We start from the raw sequence: 21,425 nt of genomic DNA, 5'->3' as shown, positions 1-21,425 counted from the left end.
GGTGGAGAGGGGAATAGGATCAGGATTGGGGTAGAGCGCACAGGATGATGGTGATGGTACAGGGGTGAACTGGTGGTGGGGGTGGCAACTGAGATGAAAAAGTGGGCAAAATGAAGAATGACGTAAAAAATAAATACATAAAGTAAAATGCTCTTTGCTGGTGAAAGATTATTCGCAGTGTCCTCCTGGATCTCAGTGGGTTTAGTAGAAAGGGTGGGGACGCCGGTGGGGATCACTTCCTCTGCACATTCCCCACACCCATTTGGGCCGTGCACCCCGGGAACTGAGGTGCACTGTTGGAAAGACTTGCTGGTCAACACAAGTAAGCGAGTGTTTTCAGGGGTCCACGCACCATTTGATTGAATGTGACCTCTCATGCTTCCGGGCCACTGCTTGCCTTGCTCTGAGGCCTGGTCTAGAGGGGCTTAACGCGGCTGTAAGAGCCCGAGTCTTTGGAAAAGGCTCAAGGGCCGCCGAATGAAGGGGCTTTCCTATTTCAGTCTCTATTTTAAAACACCTTGCATAGCACTTGGGTAGTGACTTGAGTTTGAATTCCTGGCCCCAGACAGCACGTCCTCAGGGCCCTGAGAGACTCCACTTCCCTGGCTTCCCTACCACGAGAAAGGGGAGGGAGAGGGGAGAGGGAGAGAGGGGGAGGACAGAGGGGGAGGAGGAGAGGGGGAGGAGGGGAGAAAACCCTGAGCAATCTATTTTCTGTGTGTGTTGCTGCCAGAGAGGCAGTCAGCAGACCAACAGTTTGTGTAATGCTTCATGGGCAGGGACCTGCAAAGACAGAAGTGATCTATTAAAACAAAATACAATATCTTCTCAAACAAAAAAGGAGGAAGGGGATGGAGAGGGGGAGGAGGAGGAAGGGGAGGAGGAGGGAGAGGGGGAGGAGGGGAGAGGAGCGAGCAGTCCAGAGGCTGGTTGTGTGGGTCATTTACCCCCACCCCCGGAGGACCTGGCAGCACACGGGTGGGGTGGGGACTGGCTAACAGAACCCCCGCTCTGTCCGTGCCTGTCCTCTTGGGAGCTGCTCAGTGCCTGAGACGGAAACAAGTGTCTCAGGGTTTTATCTTCACACAACCGGGCCCCAGGGAAGACCACCCTCCCTCCAGTGCCCATCTGAGGGCATCACTCCCGAGGCCTGTGAGGAGATGGGCTGCTAAATGCACGGCGGAGATGGATTTCAAGGGTAATTTAGTCACAGGCAGCGTTCACCTGAGAGGCTGCTGCCCCCAGCTCGCAGGATCAGCGCGCGTGACCGCTCGCCAAGTGAGGGTTCCCCACCTGAGGCAGCTGAGCCTAGGAAGGCACAAGCCTCTTGGGACTCTCCTTCCCCAAGGCTGAAAAGTGAGGAGGACCCAGGGGCTACAGCACTGTGTCAAGATTAGAAAAGAGCAGAAACGAAACGAAAAGAAATCTTGGTGTTTTCACCCCCCCCCCCGAAAAATACTGACAGTTAATATGTGGGGTCTTTTCCCAGTTTGCTTGCCTGGATTGTGGTGTGTGTGCGCATGTGACTTTTGTATAAACATGTAATCGGATGTGCCTGGCCCATCAGGACACGTGCCAAAGCATCGTGGCCACGTCCCCCCCCCCCACAGACGAGGCCACATTTTGCTGGCCCGTGGCTGGTCTTCCTAGAGGCCGAGCTGCCCGGCCACTGCCTGGTGTGGTCATGGAGCTGCTGTGCAGGTACAAGGGTAGGTGAGCCCCCCACAAGGGGTACCTGACCTGAGACCTCAGAGGGAGGAGCCCTGGTCCTCCAAGAAGCGGGGCGAGGCGTTCCCAAGTGGATCCAATGTGAACTCATCCGCTAAGCAGATATTAAGAGCACATTTGGAATAACGTCGAAGGAAACACAGGCTCCATTTGCCTTTATCTCCACGGGCTGAGCTGAAGGGTGGCGGCCCTGCCTTCCATCGGCCAGTCCTGCCACGAACCCCAGAGGTCTTTCAGGCGCCACCCTGCTTAAGCCACCTCTCCAAAGAGAAAGGGCCGGCGATCTCCTTGAAATTGGGCATCTCTCAGTAGTGCTGACTTGATTGCACTCAGACGTCGTTCTGGCAGCGGCATGACTGCATTAAATTAGCATGAAACACAATGAATGGTAATTGCACGACTGTCATTTCTACAAGTGCAAAATTAATGTGTTCTGTAAACCGCCACTGCCGGCTGGGAACGCCGTGCGGCCTTGCCGGGAGTGCGCTGGCCATTCCGTGCTTCCTCTCCTCTTTTCTTGTCTCTTGTTCCTTCCTCAAACCCTGCCTGACCTAATTTGTATGCTCAGAAGGTAGCACTGCCAGACAGGAGCCGGGAGGTATGGGAGCGTTCTGGAACAATTCCTCCTCCTGGGTGAATAATACCGGCATAAACAACCCTCCGCGTATTCATGAGTAGGAACAAGCTACTTACGTAAAGCTTCTTACGAAGAGATGCACCAGGCGTTTACAGAAAACTCTGTCCAAATGCTCTACATTCATTTAGAAAGAGGAAGGGGCCGACGCGTACCTTGGGCAGCCCAGGGCAGGCGCCAGCCCGGCCCCTCCGTCGCTCTTGCTTTTGTGGGACATCAGGTCACAGGCCAGCTGACAGGCTTCCCTGGCCACGGCAAGCGTGGCCTGCCCCAGCCACCACAGGCGTATGCATGCCGGCTTCCAGGCTGCCCACTGGCTTTGCAGGCTTTGCGGGAGATTAACCGAACCATCCAAGACCGAATCGACGCAGCAGGAGCAGATGGTGTGAGAGCTGACCGGTTAGTGTGAGAGCTCAGTATTGGGCAGCATGGCCGATGCCGGGAACTGCTCACAGAGAGCCCCTGAGTCGAATGCTGATGCAGACGCAAATGTGCACACCAGTGGCAAAACCCGGCCGAGTGGCTTTGCGCAGAGTCCAGCGTCAATCCAAGCTCTCGAGGCAGAGGGACCGTATCCAGGCCACCGCAGCGCTGCTGACCGGCCACAGCCAGGCCTCCCTCTGGGAGGACAGCAACCTGCTGGCTTCCCTGAGCGGGGAGGTGTCAGCTCGAGTCCCCTTTCAGGGGCCATTAACTTTGTCACTCACTTTTTTTTGTTGAAGATTTATCTATTTGTGCATACACAACTGGGGTGCAGGCCAGAGGTGCGGGGGCAGTGAGAGGCTTCCCCAGAGACAGAGTGGGGAGCAGAACAGGCAGACTGGAGAGGCACACTGGTGAGGGGAGCAGCGAGTGGGCCGGGAGAGGTCTGCCGCACCCCGTGGGTCACTGCCCGGTCGGGGGATCGAACTCGCACTGAAGCAGCTGGCTCGCTCGCTCGCAGTGCTGCGCTTTAACCCGCTGCGCCACCAGGGAGCGCCCTATCATTCTCTTTTAAAGTGCGATGTGGCTTAGTCACAGCCAGTCAGTGCAGTTTGCAGAAGTTTGGGGAAAGTCTGCACCTTCCTCAGCTTCTTAATAAACAACACAGTTTGGGGGGTGACTGAGCAGACTTGCCACCCCAAGTGGGAGTGGAATTCTGAACATGTTACCCGCAGAATAAACTTGTAGACAGCTGGAAAACGCGTGAGAGGATTCAGGCTTCAAATGATATGTCAAGGACGCCGGGAACCTTATCCCCTTACCTTTGTTGCAAAACGTCCCGTCGTAAGCCGTGAGGGAGCAATCGCAGGAGTAGCCGTGGTATTTCTCGATGCACTTCCCTCCGTTCTCGCAGTTGGTCCCGTAGCTGGTGCAGTGGCCCGAGCATCCGGATTTGAAGCCTGAGGTGACTTTTGCCCTTTCCTCCAGGTCCAGGGTCACCCCGTTCATCCTCAGGGAGCGGATGCAGCCCAGGAAGCCTTGCTGGCCCCCGGCCCCACCTGGGGATGACAGAAGGCAACAGCTCAGATGCGTGGCCTCGCTGCGGCGGGTCCCTTCCCGGGCCTGCCGGCGGGACCGCACATACCTCCATTCTCATGCGCTGCTCAGTGCGCGGCTGTTTACTTACTTACATTTTTTTTTAAAGAAATTAACTTTTACTTATTTATGCACACAAGAACTGGGGTGCAGGCCTTTGCTCTCACCAAAGTGGGGAGCAGAACAGGCAGAGCCACTGAAATCTATTGCTGAGGGGAGCAGCAGGGAGATAGGAGAGGTCTGCTGTGTGCTTTGTGGGTCACTCCCTGGCCGGGGATGGAACTCAGGCCAAAGTGGCTGCAAACAGTATCAGTGCTGAGACTTAAGCCCTTGCACCACCAGGGAGGCCTCTGGCTCTTCATTTTCAAGCTGATCTGTCTAAGTAGAACAAGTTGAGGCTTCCTCTGCTCCAGGCTGCAATGTCTAATTAAAAGAGGCTGTTTTTTCTGAGCAGCAATGAATCTGATACAGCATTAAAGTAATTTGCAGATACACAAGACTTGTATAAGCTATTTTGGAAGTCGAATCTGGTTTCCTATAGAAAAATAATGGTGTACAGAAATCCTTTTACTCTTACTCCATAGCATCATCTATTGAAAGAAATTTAAAAAGGCAGAGGGAGGTGAGCTTACTAGCACAGTTAACAAGGCTCTTAGTAGGAAGGCAGAAATGCATTTGAAATGTGATTACAAATCCCCGTTCTTTACTCAAGATACACTTTGCATGGAAGTTCACAATGAGGACCCATAGGGGTTTTTGCCTGGCATGGTGGGAGGCTGGAACTGATCATTTTACACACAGTCAGCTAGGTCAAGTTAGATTTCATTGCTTTTGTCCAAATGCCTTTGGAAGATATAAGCCAAGTTCATTGTGATTTCCTGAGTAAGTTACAGAGTTACATGGATGATCAGGAGCATGAAAATATTAAAAATACCCCAACACATTTCACAGAGGGTTCAGCAGGGCATTATGGGTGGGTTTAATTGTGTCTATAATGACCTCAGGATTTTTCTTTTAAGCAGCTGGTACAAAGGGAGGAACTCAAGGAGAAACTCGCCTGTATCGTAGAGTAACAAGTTTTCTGGAAATTAAAGGAAATGAAAAGCACTTAAAATTATTAAATATCTGATGCCCAGAGGGGAAAAAATACTGTTGATAAAAGTCACTCATGTTTAGGGCTGGTACTAGACACCTCTCCAAACGTTCATGTAGTTTATTTACCTGACTCTCACAGTGACCTTGCAAACCAGGCATCATCATCACCATCATTCTGTTTTTTGTAGAGGAGGAGAGGAGACTGAGCACTGAGCTTTAGAGAAGGTAGGGTATTTACGAGGCACTCAGAGCTCCCAAGTGGGAAAGCTGTGTTTGATCTGTCTTATTCTCCAGCCTCTGGTCTTAAACTTGGTTCCACTCGGCCATTGTGGACAGAAGGATTAACATTTGTTACACCCCCAAACCCACAGCATGAAGTAGCAAAGGACACCCTCTTCTACCTGGGTGGGCCCAAGCCTTGCAATTTTCTCACTGAGGAGCACATGGACTTGAATGACAATTCTCCAGATTCTAAGAAGTTATTATTTTTAAAATGACATGCTTGATAGAGGCCTAACTGAAGTGAGCCCAGTGTGCTGTTTGATCAAGGCAATGGGATTGCAGATAGAAGTTATCAAAGACAACCACGTTGCAAGATTTTCCATTTTGCAATCTGCTTCTTAGCCCAGCTTCACACCTCTGTGCTGATGAGAATTTGGGTCTTTGCTCTGATTTGGAAGAATTTCTATCCATTAGTCACTCTTTGTGTGTTAAAACTTCAATCTGGCTGCTATCAATTTAGTGACTCTGACTTTTGTTCTTGCAAGACCTTCCAAAAGGTCTTGTTATATAAAAGCATTTAGATTTTCATCACTGGTCAATTAAGACAAGTATATCCTATCAAAATATGCTGAAAATTAAAAATTCTTTTTAGATCTCACCCTCTCCTTTGCTTTGATTAGAAATACAATAGTATTCATTGTGGACACCATAAACATACTGATAAGCAAAATGAAAAAGAGAATCTATAACGCTACTCAGATATAACTACCTTCACTTTTAGAAAATAATTTTCCTACTTTGATCTATGAACATACAAATATGGAAGAAAAATAAAACAAAGGAAGAAAAGGTACCATGACAGACACATTGTATTGAAATTTGCTTTTTTTTTTAACCTGACATGTCATGCACCATTTTTCAAGAAATAAATGTACAAGTAGAATATCTAGTTTAACATTTGCATAGCATTTTATTCTGTGCATGACTATAACGGATTTTGCCATCCCATTAACAATGGACTTTTAAGCTTATTCTAATTTCCATTTTATGTGATACTATAATAAATATCCCTGTAAAAACCTTTGCATACTTGTCCAGTGCTTTCTGAGAAAAATTGCTTGCTGGGTACAAAGGCATTTAAAAGGCATTTGAGATATATTTTCCTGCCAGAAGAATTTATCAAAGTTCCTTTCACCACTAGAGTATGTGATTCCCACCTTCACACCAATTTTTAATCCCGGGCAATATTCTTTTGAATTTATAGCCTGGGGTGGGGAAAGGCATAGAGTTCATCGTTTTAATTTGCATGGCTTCAAATACTGTGAGTTGAGTTGAATACTTTTTATGCTTTCCCCTTTCCAAAATTTGTTTCTTCATGTTATTTTTTGAGGGAACAAGCAAGGATATGTTTCTTATTGATTGATGACAACATTTTGGGCTTTAACTCTTTGTTATAAACTTGACAGTTAGAGTCTACCAATTTGTGTCTGTTAACTTACAATGATCTTCCTTTTCTCCTATGAAAGTTTTGGATGTTTACATAGTCACATTTACTTATCTTATTTGTGTGATTTCTGCCTTTGGTAATAGGTTTATAAAAGCTATATGAGGATAGATATGAAAGATATGAAAAAACTCCCAAAGATATGAAAAAACTCCCCCACCTCCGCCCTTTTTTAGTATTCCACTATGTATAGGGATGTGTATGTGTGTGAAATAATTCACCAGATACAGAGTGGAGAACAAAAATGGTGGATTTACTGAAATACACTTAGGAGTGGGCAAGACAGGAGAGGTCTGCTGCCAAATAATGTAATTTTTCAACTATATTTTCTTCTAGCACTTTTATGATTTTACTTCTTTTAACATTTTAATCTTTGATCTATCTGTAACATAGCTTAAGTTTAAACTAAGTCATATCTAATGGGTCTCAGCAATGGTTGAAGGTCTAAGAAGGAGTTTTAGAGGGCTATCAAGCAAGTGTGAATATGATAAAAATGAAGATTTAAAAAGGGTTATTGACAGAGCAAATAAACCTAGGTTAGATCATATTTTTGTTACATGTATGGAACATTACATATATGAATGCATAATTATTTATATATACATATTTCACTCATTAAGGAGTTTAAGAAGGCAGTTTTTCTTCCTCCCTACCTGTCCCTTTGATACCTTCTGCTTCTGCATCTTCTTGAAGTTCTATAAATATCAGTCTTTGTTGCGTCTTTGTGTCAGTGTTTCTTGTGATCACAGTTACTGACTCTTTTTGGTTAGTTGTGTGACTTTCAAGTCACTTAATCTCTGTCTGCGCCAATTCTTCCTGTCCATGAAAAAGGAAGTTGAACTAAGCGATATTTTCAGTTCCTTCTAGCTCTAAATTATCCTCTTCCATGGTTTACAACATTTTTCCCCCTTTGCTTTTAAGTCTCCCTCTCCATATTTCAGTAAATTACTCTCTATCTTCTAAATTTCCTTCACTCTTCTTTTTCCTTCCCTGAACTAGTATCTGATTATAACTTTTCCTCCTCCACTTAACTGACCATAATCTATAACTACAGTCTAATTTGTATTTGTTGCATTTGTTAAAGTTCTATACGCTCATGTCTTACTTTGTAAAGCAGGTCAGTAGGATTCTATCTATATAAAAGAAAATGAAATAAATTGTGTTCTTTTTTATTTAGATGGTCTCTGATTTATTAAACGGGTCAGTGAACTTAGAAAGTATTTTTACTGACCTAGTCAACATGAAGGGAAGTCTTTTGTCCTGAAAATGGTCATTTTATATTATGCAAAAAATGTTCATGCACTAGAACCTGTGATAATTATTTGAGTTCATCTCATGTGCTCTATAGAAGACTTTCTTGATGACAAATGTCAGAAGTTTAAATTGTAGGTCTGCAAGCTAAACTGCTACTTAACCTTTGTTAATTAGAAAATCAACACATTGTCATTGGAGAGAGCCCCCCCACCATGCAAGGGCTTCATGCACGTTAGTTAGAACTGTGATAATTATCCAAGGTGTGATGTGGGTTTAATTTGTAAATCATTTTTTTATGTGAAATGTTATTCAAGTATTGCAATTAAAGATTAATTATGAAAATGCTGTAACTACCCATCATGAATACAACCATTACATGCATAGAAGATTGGGGTAAATAATCAGGTATTAAATTAAACAAAAAGGGAAAATGTAATGATGGAGAGGAATTATAAAAGGACACTGTCCTCAAACATTGGAGCTTAACAGAATTCTAAGGAGCTAAGTTGGGGTCCAAAAAGACCTCTGAGCAGAGAGGTGGGCACTCATTCACCATGGAAAGGAATCACCTCAAAACACATATGTAATATCTAATTTAGTCAATAAGTAAACATTTACTTCATGCCTACTTGAAACAAGTGCCTAGGAGCCATGCTTTGTCTTGATACATGAAGAAACTATGAAATACAACACACAAGTCCTGCCCATACCTCGCAGAGGGAGAGGGGAATTTAACAAGCTCCATCAGGATGTCAATTATATTGCGTGTTATGAGGTTCAGCCACTGTGGGGAAAATAGGTCAGGCAGGAGGGGTGACTGGGGTCAGAAGTAGGGTGGGAGGCAAGGTTATGATTTATACAGGGCTGTGATGACAGGCCCCAATGAGACCATGACAGAAAGAGTATCCATGAGCTTGGTTCCAGAAGGGCCCAGGCCAGGGGTCAGAGGGTGCTGCCCTGCAGGTAGGAGGCAAGGAGGGATGAGCCACTGCAGGAAACTCAGAAAGCAAGGCTTCTGGTCAGCTCGCACATGTGAGGTCCTGGGGAAGGATTTTCCTTAAAGATGCAAGAGACACACTTCCTGTCTTTCGGTTGACAGAACACCAGCAGAGTGAGCCACACAGGAGGCAGCTCACTGGGGTAAGCTGTGGCCATATAGATCTACTTTTATACACTGGGTTTGCTGCTCCCTGCTCTGGGGTCTTCCTAGCGCCTTGGGCCTCAGGCTCCTCCTGTATAAAACTGGCATAACAACAACACGATACAGGGGCAGAGTCACTTAGAGGGTAACGCCGTCCTGTGCACTAACGAACCATGAGTAGCTGCAGTTATTATTTCTGAGCATAAGCAGAATCCTCCCAAAGCAGAGTTGGAGTAAATTCCATATGGCTGAACTGAGCGAACACAACTCAGCTAAGATGCCATGGGTGCTAGAGAGTGCATTGCACCCCGAAGCCCACGTGCTGCACTCTGACCCCCAATTTGACATATTTGGAGAGAGTCTTTAAAGGGGTAAATCAGGATAAATGAGATCATGAGGGTGCAGCCCTCATCTAATATGGCTGGTGGCTTTCATGAGAAGAGAGACAAGAGCGGGGGATGGACTCACACAGAGAAATGACTGCGTGAGGACAGTGAGGAGACAGTGGTCCGCAGCCAGAAGGGAGAGCAGCCCGGCTGGTGCTTGATCTTAGACTTCCAGTCTTGGGCACTGTGTGAAAGAGATGTCTGTGGTTTAGCCACCCACGCGGTAGGGTTGATGATGGCCACCACGCAAACTAATACAGTGACTGACAGGTGAATATCAAGCTTTGGCGGCTCCAGACCTGTCTTGGAAAATGACCTGGGATTCTTCTAACCACCTCATTTTCTTGGAAAATGCAGGATTAGGATGGGTGTTGTATCTCTTATCTGTTGGATGGGGTGACATCTGGATGCTGTGAGTTGCCAGGGAGGCCTTCAACCTGTGACTGGAGTGGATGAAAGAATTGTGGGACCAGAGCTGTGACCTCTCTGTGTTCAGGGACCCCCGTTTTTGGCTCTTCTCCATGACAGATGAAGGTGAGGAGCGGGCCTCACTCTGTGCCTGGAAAGGCAGGTGGCTGCGTCCCTGCTCTACATATTACCGAGGTGTTTTATGTCCCAGCTATTACCTTGAACCTTGTTCAGGACCGTTGATGCCAGGACAGGTGTGTAAAATAAAAACCCAGCTCCTGGTCAAGCTGAGGACCTCAGAACGGCGAAGATGCTTCCGTATTAATTCAGTGGGTATTAAAGGATGTAGGTCCATGTTATTTGGTGCAAAACTGCAGGATTGACAATTATTGATCAGGGATGGCTCTGTCAGCTCGATACTAGAAGGCGTCTATGAAAAAGCTTTTACATACTCAGAGAGCTGGGGCTTGGAGTATTGCTTTTTCAGATAATGCTCATGAGTGCTCATTCATAACTTCATTCAATAGGATGGATTTTCTTTTTTACTTCATTATCACTGCATGGATTTTCTTATGTCCTCAGAGGAAAGGGTACACAGAATATGGGAGTCCAAACTACTTAAACTAGGGGAAAACCTTCAATATGAAGAGGGAATACTGGTGGCCACATGTGTCTAAATGTGACTTGTTCTGGGATGGGATCGGGCTAAGAGGTCTGAATGCATTCTAGAGGCCTGGTGGCCAGGCCACATGGTTACTTAACAACTATCTCAAACATTAATATGAATCAGATCTCAGCTGTACCAGGCACTGTTCCATTATGAGTTTTAACTCTTGGAGGGTGATATTATTATCACCCCCGTTTTACAGGTGAGGGAACTGAGACCAAGCAAGTTGATTCACAGGCTGGGCAGTGGCCAGAATTCACTACCAGGCGATCTGGCTTTAAAGTCCAAACACTTGTGCTAGAACTGCTGTGTTGATGTGAGGGCTTGTGCCCTATGAGAATCTTCTCTAGAATCTAACACGTCTGGAGGCATTGCTGTATGCAGCAAAGAAACGCTCTCAGAGTGGTTAATACCTGACATAAGTCATTTACCACTTGACAGAACGTTTTTTCCAAAGCCGCAGGATGGTTGAGTTAGAGCAGGGTACATGGCTGGCAGCTTGCAGCCAGGAAGGTGGACACCCAGGTGATCAGGGAGGAAACTCTTCCTCCCAGGCATCCTTGAAATAATATTTTTTCTCAGTGCAAAGTTTAACACCGTGCAGGGGAGCCAAAATCTGCCACCCTAAAATATGTCTTTGGTAAAAGGCTGATTTCAGGGGAGGGGTTTTGGAGACGCGGGTAAGGTTGCTTTTGAGAAAGATATTTGTACGTCAACCCCTGTATGTCAACCCCTCTCTGTAAGGGCAGCTCCTTCACTGTACCACGAAGGAGGGCGTAACTCCTCCTGGAGACGCAGAACTGAAACCTGCACAAGTGTGCTTTCCTTGGTAACTTCCCTCACTGGCCCTCCCACTCCCTGCACCCCCAAAAGTACCTCTGTTTTAGAAAGGGGGAAGGGGTGGTTTCCTTTGTGCCCAATAACTCAACTCTGAAGCCAAAGCAGACAGCGGCTGTGGCTGCTGAGTATTTCCCCAGCTTTGGCCAGATGGCAGCTACCAAAGAGGAACATTTCTGCAGCAAGACCTCCCCAAGGTGAAGGAACGCCTCTGTTATAGCGACAGTAAGAAATATTGAAGGAAAAAGGGAGCTTTAGAAATAAGAATATAACGAATCATTTTTTTTTTCAATACTGGTTATCTTTATGCATTGCTGGTGGGAATGCGGACTGGCCCAGTCCCTAAGGAAAACAGTATGGCGGTTTCTCGAAATATTAAGTATAGATCCACCATCTGATCCAGCAATCCCACTCTTAGGCATCGCTCTGAAAATGCAGAAAGACGAACCGGAAGGGGTAGACAGACTACTCTCTTCACTGTCTCATTACTTATAATCACCAAGTTACGGGAACAACCTCAGTGCTTCCCCCAGCCCTCTCCTTCCCTACACACAAAGAAAACCCCACACAAGTAACAGGGAGGAACACACATGAACGAATCCCGTGAAGGGTGATTCCAGGCAGCCATGTGTTCAGGGAACCCAGGCACTCACCCTCACGGTCACAAAAGCACCAGATCACACAAGCACCTGCGGATAATGGAGCCCAGCCCACTCCGTGGTGTCACTGACAAGAATTTCTCTCACTGCGACCTTTTCTGCCTGCCTTTGCCACTTACTATCATGTTCTGTGCAGTCCATACTGAAAGGATAGACTCAAAGCATCTATATGAGAAACTATTTGATAAATCCATGGAAATCTCTCTCCCATAGTCATTACGAACTTGACACATTAAAATGTCTCTGCTGGGGCCCTCCCTGGTGGTGCAGCGGGTTAAAGCGCAGCACTGAGAAGCTAAAGCTGCTTCCGCATGAGTTCGATTCCCGCCTGCCCCGGAGGTGACCACATGTTGAGGCAGACCTCTCCTGACCCGCCCGCTGCTCCCCTCAGCAGTGTACTCCGTAGATCTGCCTGTTCTGCTCCCCGCTCTGTCTCTGGTGAAGCCTCTCACCCTCTGCATCCCAGTTCCTGTCTCCTCTCTAACCATAGCCCCTCTTTTCCATTCATAAGCAACATTCCTTACCTCCTAGTGTCAGAAATTACTTTCACAGTCCCAATGCTAGCTGCCCTCAGCCGGCCCTGGGGCTGCCACCCTACCTGGCCCTGGCTGATGGACCCCTTGGTTGACTCCACTAGCAGGGCTCTGCCCAAGGCCCCGCAACCCCTGTCCCGGGAACATCCCAGAGACAATTAAATTCCCCATTCTACTGAAAAAAAAATTAAAATAAATAAATAAACAAATGAATGAATAAATAAATCTTAAAAAAAACAATAAAATGTCTCCATGGAGCAGAAACCACCCCAACTGCCTGGAGAGTCCCTGGCACCTGAGATTGTTTCCTCTCTTAGATTTAAAATCTCTCTCTAGAAGTTTCCATGCGTATAACTTGTGCCGCTGAAGGGTAGTTCAGCACCTAGGAACACAGGGAGTTAACTGACAATTTGTTACTGAAGCCCCCGAGAGGTTCAAAGTGTGCTGTCAGCCTGGTTCTGTTGGGAGTGTATTTGCACAAACACAAACACAGCGCCTGTCATAACCTACTTCCTATGTTAGAGTCCTGACTGTGAAAGAGAGCTGGAACTGCAAGGCAATTCATTTGATCGCGAAAGGGCAGAGGGCATTGTAGCATACAGGCGACTCAAGTGGGAAAGGACCGGCCTCCTCTGGGCATAGTTCTGATGAGAAGAGCAGTGTGGCCCTGGGGCAAGGTTAGGAAGAGGCTGGCGGCGGGCGAGCAGCCCAGCTTGTAAGAGCTGAGTAAAATCTCCTTCCCTGTGGGTCCCAGCTAGTGGCTAGGTCACTGCCCCAAAGGGGAGACTGTTTTAAGAGAGGGAGCTGACAGTTGTCTTTAGGAGCTGGAGTGACCTGAGATGCTCATCGTCCCCCTGTTCCAGGGCAACCCCACTATGAAATGGGGTGCCCGGCTGTGGGTCCTCACCCATGCGCTGAAGTGACTTACACTACTCCACCGCGGGCACACAGGTCCATGTCGGGTTTACTTACAGAGGGGGAAGCGAGGACGTGACTATTTCGGGCAGCAGGCGAGGGAGACGAGTGGGTACATGCGGCCTACCAGTCCCGCTGACCTGGAATCCCCAAGGCACGCCGAGAGGGGGGGGAGCCGAGAGTCAAGCCATGAGCCAAGAGGCCAGAGACCCAAAGCCAAGAGAGCAGAGACCCCCAGGCCCACCTGTCTGACTCCACCAGACCTGGAGGCTCAGCCCACAGCCCCCCCTTCGGCGAGGATGGGATGTGCAGTTTCCCTGTCGGCTGGCTTTGGTCTGGAGTGGGGAGGGGGCTCCTCAGGGCATCCTTTCCCTGTGACAGCCTGACTTTCTCTGTGAGTCTGGCTTTTGGGCTTCTCTCATGCTAGATTTCAGTCAGTGATAAACAACCCAGTGTGTGTTGAGGGAGGTGCGAGTCTTTGCGGGGGAGGGTTCCCCTGGGCACCGCGGAGGGCCTCGCCTGCCCCTCAGAGCTCAGCCAGCACCCGGGCTACGCACCTTCCTAGATGCCCCGTGGGCCACAGGCCGTCCAGAGAGGGGCCTGGCAGAGGACTGGGCAAGACGGCCTTGACTTCCCTCCACTTGACCAGACCCTAGACGGGCTTCTCCGGACCCCAGAGCCCCGATTTCCCTCTTCTCAGAGCAGTTACTTAGGCAAACCTGCCATTGTAAATTCTCTCTTTGAGGTAAATATCTCTTAAAAAGTCCTTTGCCAGCGCTGACCCAGGACCGTCTTTCTCCAGTCCGTGGGGCCATTTATTTGAACTGTGTGCTGTGGAGGGCGCCATCTCCCGCTCCCACTGCGCATGTGCATGGGACGCTGACAGGACTCGGACTGCTGAGGGTTGGGCGCCTGGGTCCCCGTCAAGCCCGTTTCTGTCAGGAGGATGTGGGAAACTACTGAGGGGTGGGCGCCTGGCTCCCCGTCAAGCCCATTCCTGTCAGGAGGATGTCCCATTCCTGTCAGGAGGTTGTGGGAAGCTTGCTCTTCCTCTGGAGTCTGCGCGGAGGCAAGGGCGGAGTGCTCCTGCCATCTTTCCTTTCTCAATGCTGGAAACTCTCCTGTTGTGTATCTTACCACAACATAAAGAAAAACAAAAAGCAAACACGAAAAACAAATCTCCTTGTTTCAGAGGTGTGGCGCTTCGCCCCAGGGTCGGACTCTCCCTGCTGCCCAGACCTGGAGAGAAACGCCTTCCCTGCCCCACCAAGCTGGGCGCCATTTTTTGCTTTGACAAGACAGAGGACTGAGAGCCAGACAGTCTGAGAGCAAACTCCAGCTGTGCCTTTTTGTCACAAGCCAAGGTCTGAATCTGCATAGCCTTAAACTGTTAACTCATCCATAGCTTCAGTTTCTCCATTGTGAAAATGAAACCGGAAGGAGTCATGTTACAGGGCAGCCCAGTGTGAACGGGGCTGCCTGTCTGTGGGTCAGCCTGTCCTCTTAAGAACCAGAGTATCTAGGTATCCGCGTCCTGGGAGCTAAGTGAGGGGTGTGGGCCAGGGAACCCTTGTTGTTGAGGGTCATCCAGAACAGGCAGCGGGCACTGTCCTTGTTACTAATGAGTCAGCTTTGCAGGAAATGGTCTCTGTGCTTTACTTCCTGGACGTTGTATATTTTTTATCCTAAACTTCTCGGCTCCTATAACCATTTCGTTCGTATGAGACGTGGGCGCATCCCACTTGGTTCACTTCACACAAATGTGCATGTTATCTGCACTCTCCATGGCAGACAGGCTCCTGGAATACAGAGGGTGTGCGGGGCCGCTGATCAGGCACACTGTATTGTCCAGCTTGGGAAATGGGCTGTTCGTGGCCACTAGCCCAGCTTAGCTCAGGCAGCTCAGCACTGCTGTCTGCGTTGGCTCAACCTCCCACTTATGAAGACTCAACTCTTCCACAAACTCAAGTGGCCACGAGGAGGAAAAGCTTTGTGACAGACTAACTGCTAGAGAGAAGAGGGGACAGTCTTCAGGCCCCCTTTAGTCTGAGGGTCCCGTGGCCCCAGGGATCTCCAACTGGGCCTCCCACCCAACACAAAAGACCCAGGACAGTTGAGAACGTTTTTTCAGCTCCTCTGGGTGCCATCTTGCACAAGAGGGATGGCCTAGCTCGCTGCTCTGGGCATGTGCCGGGCAGCAGAGGGCACGGGGGCACTGGAGGAGGGCACTTCCCTTTCAAGCTTGTGGGTTTCCATGTCAGGTCAGTCATGGGATGAAACCACTGAACCAGGTGGATGTGGTTCTGGAGAGGGAGTCACATTCCATGGAAGCAGAGAATAAGCCGCTGGCTCTACACCAGGCGCTCCCCCGAGCAAGGAGCACCCCATTTCATCCTGAGAGGCAGCACTGTGAAGTGCCTGCTGCTGGCTGTTCCACTGGTAAGCGGGAGAGGAGGCTTTCAAAGCCACCTTAGCCCCATGAGACAGGGAGGGGAGATGACTGTCACACAGGCCTCTGTAGCCAGCCCTAAAACTGTAGCCAACAATGATTCAAATGGAAAGAAATCTTGAAGGTCAAACTTCTTGATCAAGATCACCCAGCTCCTTTATAGGACAGATGAGAAGCAAGACTCGGAGGGAAGAGTCTACTGGGTCACAGTGGGTCTTCCTGGGAGGGCTGGACTGAGAACGAGTCTCGCGTTGTCAGAATCCCTATTGGGTAGACCTGGCGAAAGGGCTGCAGGATCTCAGAGGTGTTGAATCTGCTTTTCTCTGCCCATAAGCCCTCACCCAGCCCCGTGGGGCACACTTCCGTGCAGAGGACTATTTTTAATCTTGGCCCAAATAGCTCGTGTCTGGGAGCAGCCTGTCTTGCTGCCTCAATGATCCCAGGAAGTGAGAGACGGGAGAATTCATCATCTCGGCCCACTTCTCTGATCAAGCTCATCAGAGGCTACATAATGACCAAAGTAGGGGACATATTTCATGTGTGACATTGATATTATTTGTCAGTAATAATTTCGTGAAACTGGCCTTTCTCTCCCCTAGGTTTTTTCTTGCTGGTTCTTTCTAGCCCCCAACATTCTTCTTGCTGAGATGCTATTTTTCTGCCTGTCATGTAAGTTTAATTGTTCTGTCATATTCTGACCTCAGCCCTATTCTTCTCTCTTTTTATGAGCTGTTCTGGGTCATTGTGTTCAAATGAATCAAAATTCTTTTTCCAAGGCCCTAACAAATACTCCCTTCCATTTTACAACTTTACTCAGTCTCCAAAGTTCTTGGGGGACCGCTGTATTCAGTGGTCAGAAAGGGAGGAGAGTAAAATGAGACCAGCACACCCAGAGACATAGGCAGAGAAATGAGAAGTGGCCAGTTAGGGTCACTTGTTATGATGAAGTCAAGCAGAATGTAACCAGCACTCTTGGGATGAGCCATTTTTAACTTGTTTTAGGTGATCCGGGCAAGACATATTGGTAAAGAGAAATCTGCCCACAATATTCAGTGGAATCAATAGCTCTGACATCTGACTAATAAAAAATAGTTGAAAATAATTTTGAGAACCAAAATTACTTGGTTCTCAAAGAATGGGATCTCGTTGGGTGGAAGAGTCTGCCGGACTCCAGTCAGGGACTGTTCCGTGGCCCGTGGCTGACTGCTGTGGCCCGTCTCAAGTCGGTTTCACCAACAACGCCACCAGCTAAGTTCACAGCGTGGGCTGCCCACTTTGGCCAAAGGAACCGCACCTCATCTTCCCTTTCTGCTATGGCTTTGGGATGTTCTTACAGCACCGCAACACCACTGCGGATGGTACTGACGGGGCCCTGGCCACAGGAGCTGGCCCTCAGCGAGGCAGGTGTGATGCGGGGGGACAGCCCTGGTTTTACCTGGCCTGAGACTGACTGGATCAATCAGCTCCCAGAAACTCGGGGGGGGGGGGGGGGGGGGGAGGGGTTTGGTGACACAGTCACAAAGTGCTGTTCCTTCCATTCAGCAGAGGATATGGCTATTTCCCTTCCGGACAAGGAAGTTTACAGTTGAATTGGCCATGGCAATAGGTATTGATCTGAGCAATGTTAGGCTCAGCTGGAATATGCTAGAGGGGAAGACAGTGAGGCCTGAACCGGTTCCTGTGGGGGGGTGGTGGAGGAGTTCTTTGCTCTCCTCTGTGTTAATGTCTTTATCATGTGCGAGGACTAAATTTGCCTTTTCTTCAAAAAGATTTACTTATTTATGCAGAGAGCTGCGGTGCAGGCCAGAGGTGCAGAGGATGAGAGGCCTCCCCAGAGACAGAGTGGGGAGCAGAAGAGGCGGATCCACTGAAACACACTGCTGAGCAGCGGGGAGACAGGAGTGGTCTGCTGCGCCCTGGGGGTCCTTCCTGGCCGGGGACTGAACTCAGGCCCTCGAGGTGACAGTGGTGAGACCTGACCCCTAGGCACCAGGGAGGCCCCTACATGTGCCTTTGCCTGGCACCTTGAGGTTGGGCAGAGAAAGGCGAGGACTCTACCTACCATTTCAAGCAAACTGAACTCGGAGAAGCCATTTTCTTCTCCTCTGTCCTCTTTCCCTCCTTCCATCTCTCCCTCCCGCTATTCCTTCTGCCCAGTTACAAGAGTCCTAACTAAGGAAAGAACATCATGATACAGTTTTAAAACCAGAAACCTAAACTTGTGCAGCTCCACTCGCTGCTGCCTCTGGTTCTGCTGCCGAGGCCCGCGGGCTCTGGGGCGGGGTGGGGGTGGGGGGACCTGATCTGGGCTCCCCCCAAGCCTTGTCCCTATTCTATGCTGTCTTGGGGAGACCGTCCCTACTCCGGGAAAGAGCTCTGTGCAGCCCCTCAGTGCGCGTCCCTCCCTCTGGGTCGCTGGCGCCCGCGGGGCGGCCACGGCCTGGCCGGGGCGTGACTCACCAACGAACAATTGGCTGTAGAGCTCCAGCCGGGTGTGGCCCTCGGTGGGGGCCCTGCGGGTCTTCTGCGGCAGCCGGTCCACCTGCAGGCTGGCCTGCTTGACGTTCCTCTCGGCGGTGACCCGGTGCCACTGGTCGTCGTTGAGGGGCGAGGGCGACCGCACCACGATCTCCACGGGCCCGTTGCCAACGTCAAAGGAAAAGGAGACTTCTGTGGCAGCTGGAGGAGCAGAAAGTGGAAGAAGATGTGAGTGTTCCCTCCTAGGTACCGGCCAGCGGTGATTCTGGAGGACAAGCAAAGCAGGGAGAGAAAAATCACCTGAGCCCATTGCTGTGTGCCAAGCTCCGTGGCCCGGTCACTTGAGGAAGGACAAAGTGGGTGTTAGTGTTGGCCAGAGGCCAGGGAGTGCGGGCGGCTTGGGCTGGGGGCTGGTGTGCCTTCCCATTCTCAATCTCTAAGAGCTGCCCAGAAGTCTGGGCCCTCCTTGGTGGCACAACAAGTAAGGACGCAGCACTGCAGGCTGGACGCAGCCGCTTCAGTGCGAGTTCGATCCCCGCCTGCCCCGCAGGTGACCACATGGCGTGGCAGACCTCTCCTGACCCGCCCGCTGCTCCCCTCAGCAGTGTGCTTCAGCGATCTGTCTGTTCTGCTCCCCGCTCTGCCTCTGGTGAAGCCTCTCGCCACCTCGACACCTCTGGCTTATACCCCAGTTCTGTGTGCATGAATAAATAAACCTTAGAAAAAAAGCTGCCCAGAAGTCAGAACCCATGTGGGGTGCCGAGGATGGGGGCAGGGGCTCACATGGCGAGTGTCCTAGACTCATCAGGAGGGGCACAAGGGGAGCCAGGCTCCCCGATTTTAGAGCCACAGACCTGTGGACTCTGCATGCCCTGAGCTCCACAGGCAGCTGAGCTGGCTGCCCGTCAGTCTCTGAAACAGTGTCTGATGCCTGCCTCAGTTGGACTGGAGTAGACACTGGCTCCGGTTTGAAGACCAAAAGGCAACAGGAGTTGAGAACTGCTGTGTGGGGAAGCTCAATGAGCTTCATCGCATCACTGGGGTCCCCACAGGAAGTCTGGGCTCCTTGGGTCCCCCGAGGTGATGCTGGTGGCCTGCAGGCGTGTGGGGCCTGGAGGCTTTGGGAGAGGCACTCCAGGCCCCTGCAGACCACACCACACCCCGAAGCTCAGGCTGTGCCCCGGGCTGGCTGGTTCCTCCGGGAACCTCGCCTCCTGCACGGGGCCGGGTCCCCGTTTTTGCTGACATCTGCTCTAGGCCAACCTCCCTCGGTAACCTTCACCCTTCGCAGCAGAGAAGGGCACGAGGTGGTTACTTTGGCGACGTCAGTTGTAAAGAGCTTTCTCACTTCAACTTCAGGCCTGCACTCCCTCAGTGACCACCTGGTGCTATGTCTGTTTTTCTTGTGATTGGGGGTTGGGGAGCGGGAAGCTTAAGGCCGAGGGGCACCCCCACCTCATCCCCAGGGCCCCACGGCGGGAGACCCCTCGGCGCCATGAAAGCTGCGTCTCCCGGTGGACTGAGGTGGCCCACACAGAGACCCAGCCTCTGTCTACCACTGGGCCTTCTGCCTCATCTCCGAGCAGTTTAATTAAATATCTGTCATTTTCCCCCCAGCTAATGGAAAAACAGCTTCTTGGGCTGGCACTGTTTTGAGATGATGTCACGAGCAATCGCACTTGTAATTTACAAGCCGCAGTGGTCCGACTCTTCCAGGACCGGGGCTGCTCCCTTACCCGGGCCAGACCTTACCGAAAGCTGCGTCAGCTTCACTGGCCTTCGGGCATGATAGTGGCGGAGCTCAATTGAATCAACCCACTGTACCAAGGAATCTCGATCCTTTCTATCAGTGGAAAGAGAGCTTGAATTTGGCACCTGTGGTGATTCCACATACCCCTTGGCACAGTAACTGAATTGGGGGCCCGTGTGGGCTGGTGGAGGCCAGTGGCCTTCGCCAGGCGTCTGGGGACGTGCTGTCAGAGGCAGATGGGCAGTCTTTGCTTTGGGCCAATGGCCTCGCCCTTTATTTCTGAATGGAAATAGCCAAAGGGGAAAAAGTGCCTTCAGAGTTCGCTCCGTTGCGGCCACATTTTAGCTGGTGCCTTAAAGACAGAAGGCGGCGGGACATCAGGGGGTCATGCAGACAGAGGTGCTCCTGGAAAGTCGCCAACAGCCACCAGGGAAACAGAATTTAGGGATAAGCTGAGGTTAGCCCCAAGGCTTGCTCGAAGGGACAAACGCTGCCCTGATTTCCGCTCTTCCTGCTGCACCGGAGTCTTGGCCGGGTCTGTGAAAGGTCACTGTGGATGGAGCTGGAAGGGATGACGGGGACACGCCAGAAGGGGACAGATACAGGGTGGCATCACACGTGGAACATGCAGAGACCACATAAAGGCTCAAAGACAGACATTAGAACCGTTGCTTGAAAACTGAGGTATGGAGGGGAGGAGTTTGGGGGGGCACCTTGGACCCCCGTGGTGGAGGACAGTGATGGGAGAGCGATGCTGCCATGCAGAGCCAGCGACCCTGTCCTGGCAGCCGTCAACAGGGCGGTAAACTGTGGCCCCTCAGTGCATCAAACAGAGACTGAGACATAAACGCTGTCACCGTGGGTGGGGGGCGGGCTGGTTGTCAGGCTGTCTGTCCTCTGGACATGTGGCCTTCGTACCAACGCGTGCTCTCCAGAAGGAGAGCCCAGCTCCCACAGCCTACAGGAGCCTCACCCAGCTGGACTCAAAGCCAAGTGCCCCTGGGGGCAGAGTCCTCCCTCCAGGTGCCACTGAAAAAGCCCTCACATTGGCAGCAGCCCTGGGAAGGGGGTGCAGGGCCCCGGGTGTGGGCAGGGAAGAGTTCTTTTCACCCTGTTGCGCTGTCCGCTCCCTGACGCGGCTGAGGGATGCCTTTGAGAAATCCCATCTCCCGGCCGCACGACACGTGTGTTTTAAAAGCTTCTCCCGTTCTGTCTGTGGCTGATTGCTCTTGGTCTTCTGGGTGAGA

The 21,425-nt window shown here is 50.3% G+C and overlaps 1 protein-coding gene across 1 annotated transcript in view; it reads right to left on the bottom strand.

Moving 5' to 3' along the window:
* The window catches only part of CNTNAP2 (contactin associated protein-like 2), a 1,046,635-nt gene that overhangs the window by 143,213 nt on the left and 881,997 nt on the right, over positions 1 to 21,425 (bottom strand). Inside the window, exons 17-18 of the mRNA XM_012733843.1 lie at positions 18,411 to 18,629; positions 3,607 to 3,843 (exon numbers count right to left, since the gene is read on the bottom strand). Of these exons, the coding sequence (XP_012589297.1) occupies positions 3,607 to 3,843; positions 18,411 to 18,629 (456 nt within the window). The remainder of the gene's footprint in view (positions 1 to 3,606; positions 3,844 to 18,410; positions 18,630 to 21,425) is intronic.

The sequence above is a fragment of the Condylura cristata genome, unplaced genomic scaffold (genome assembly GCF_000260355.1).
Source record: "Condylura cristata isolate star-nosed mole 26May11 unplaced genomic scaffold, ConCri1.0 scaffold00042, whole genome shotgun sequence".
NCBI classification, from domain to species: Eukaryota; Metazoa; Chordata; class Mammalia; order Eulipotyphla; family Talpidae; genus Condylura; species Condylura cristata.
The sequence above is the reverse complement of the archived record's forward strand: the minus strand, read 5'-3'. Positions and strand labels throughout refer to the sequence as shown.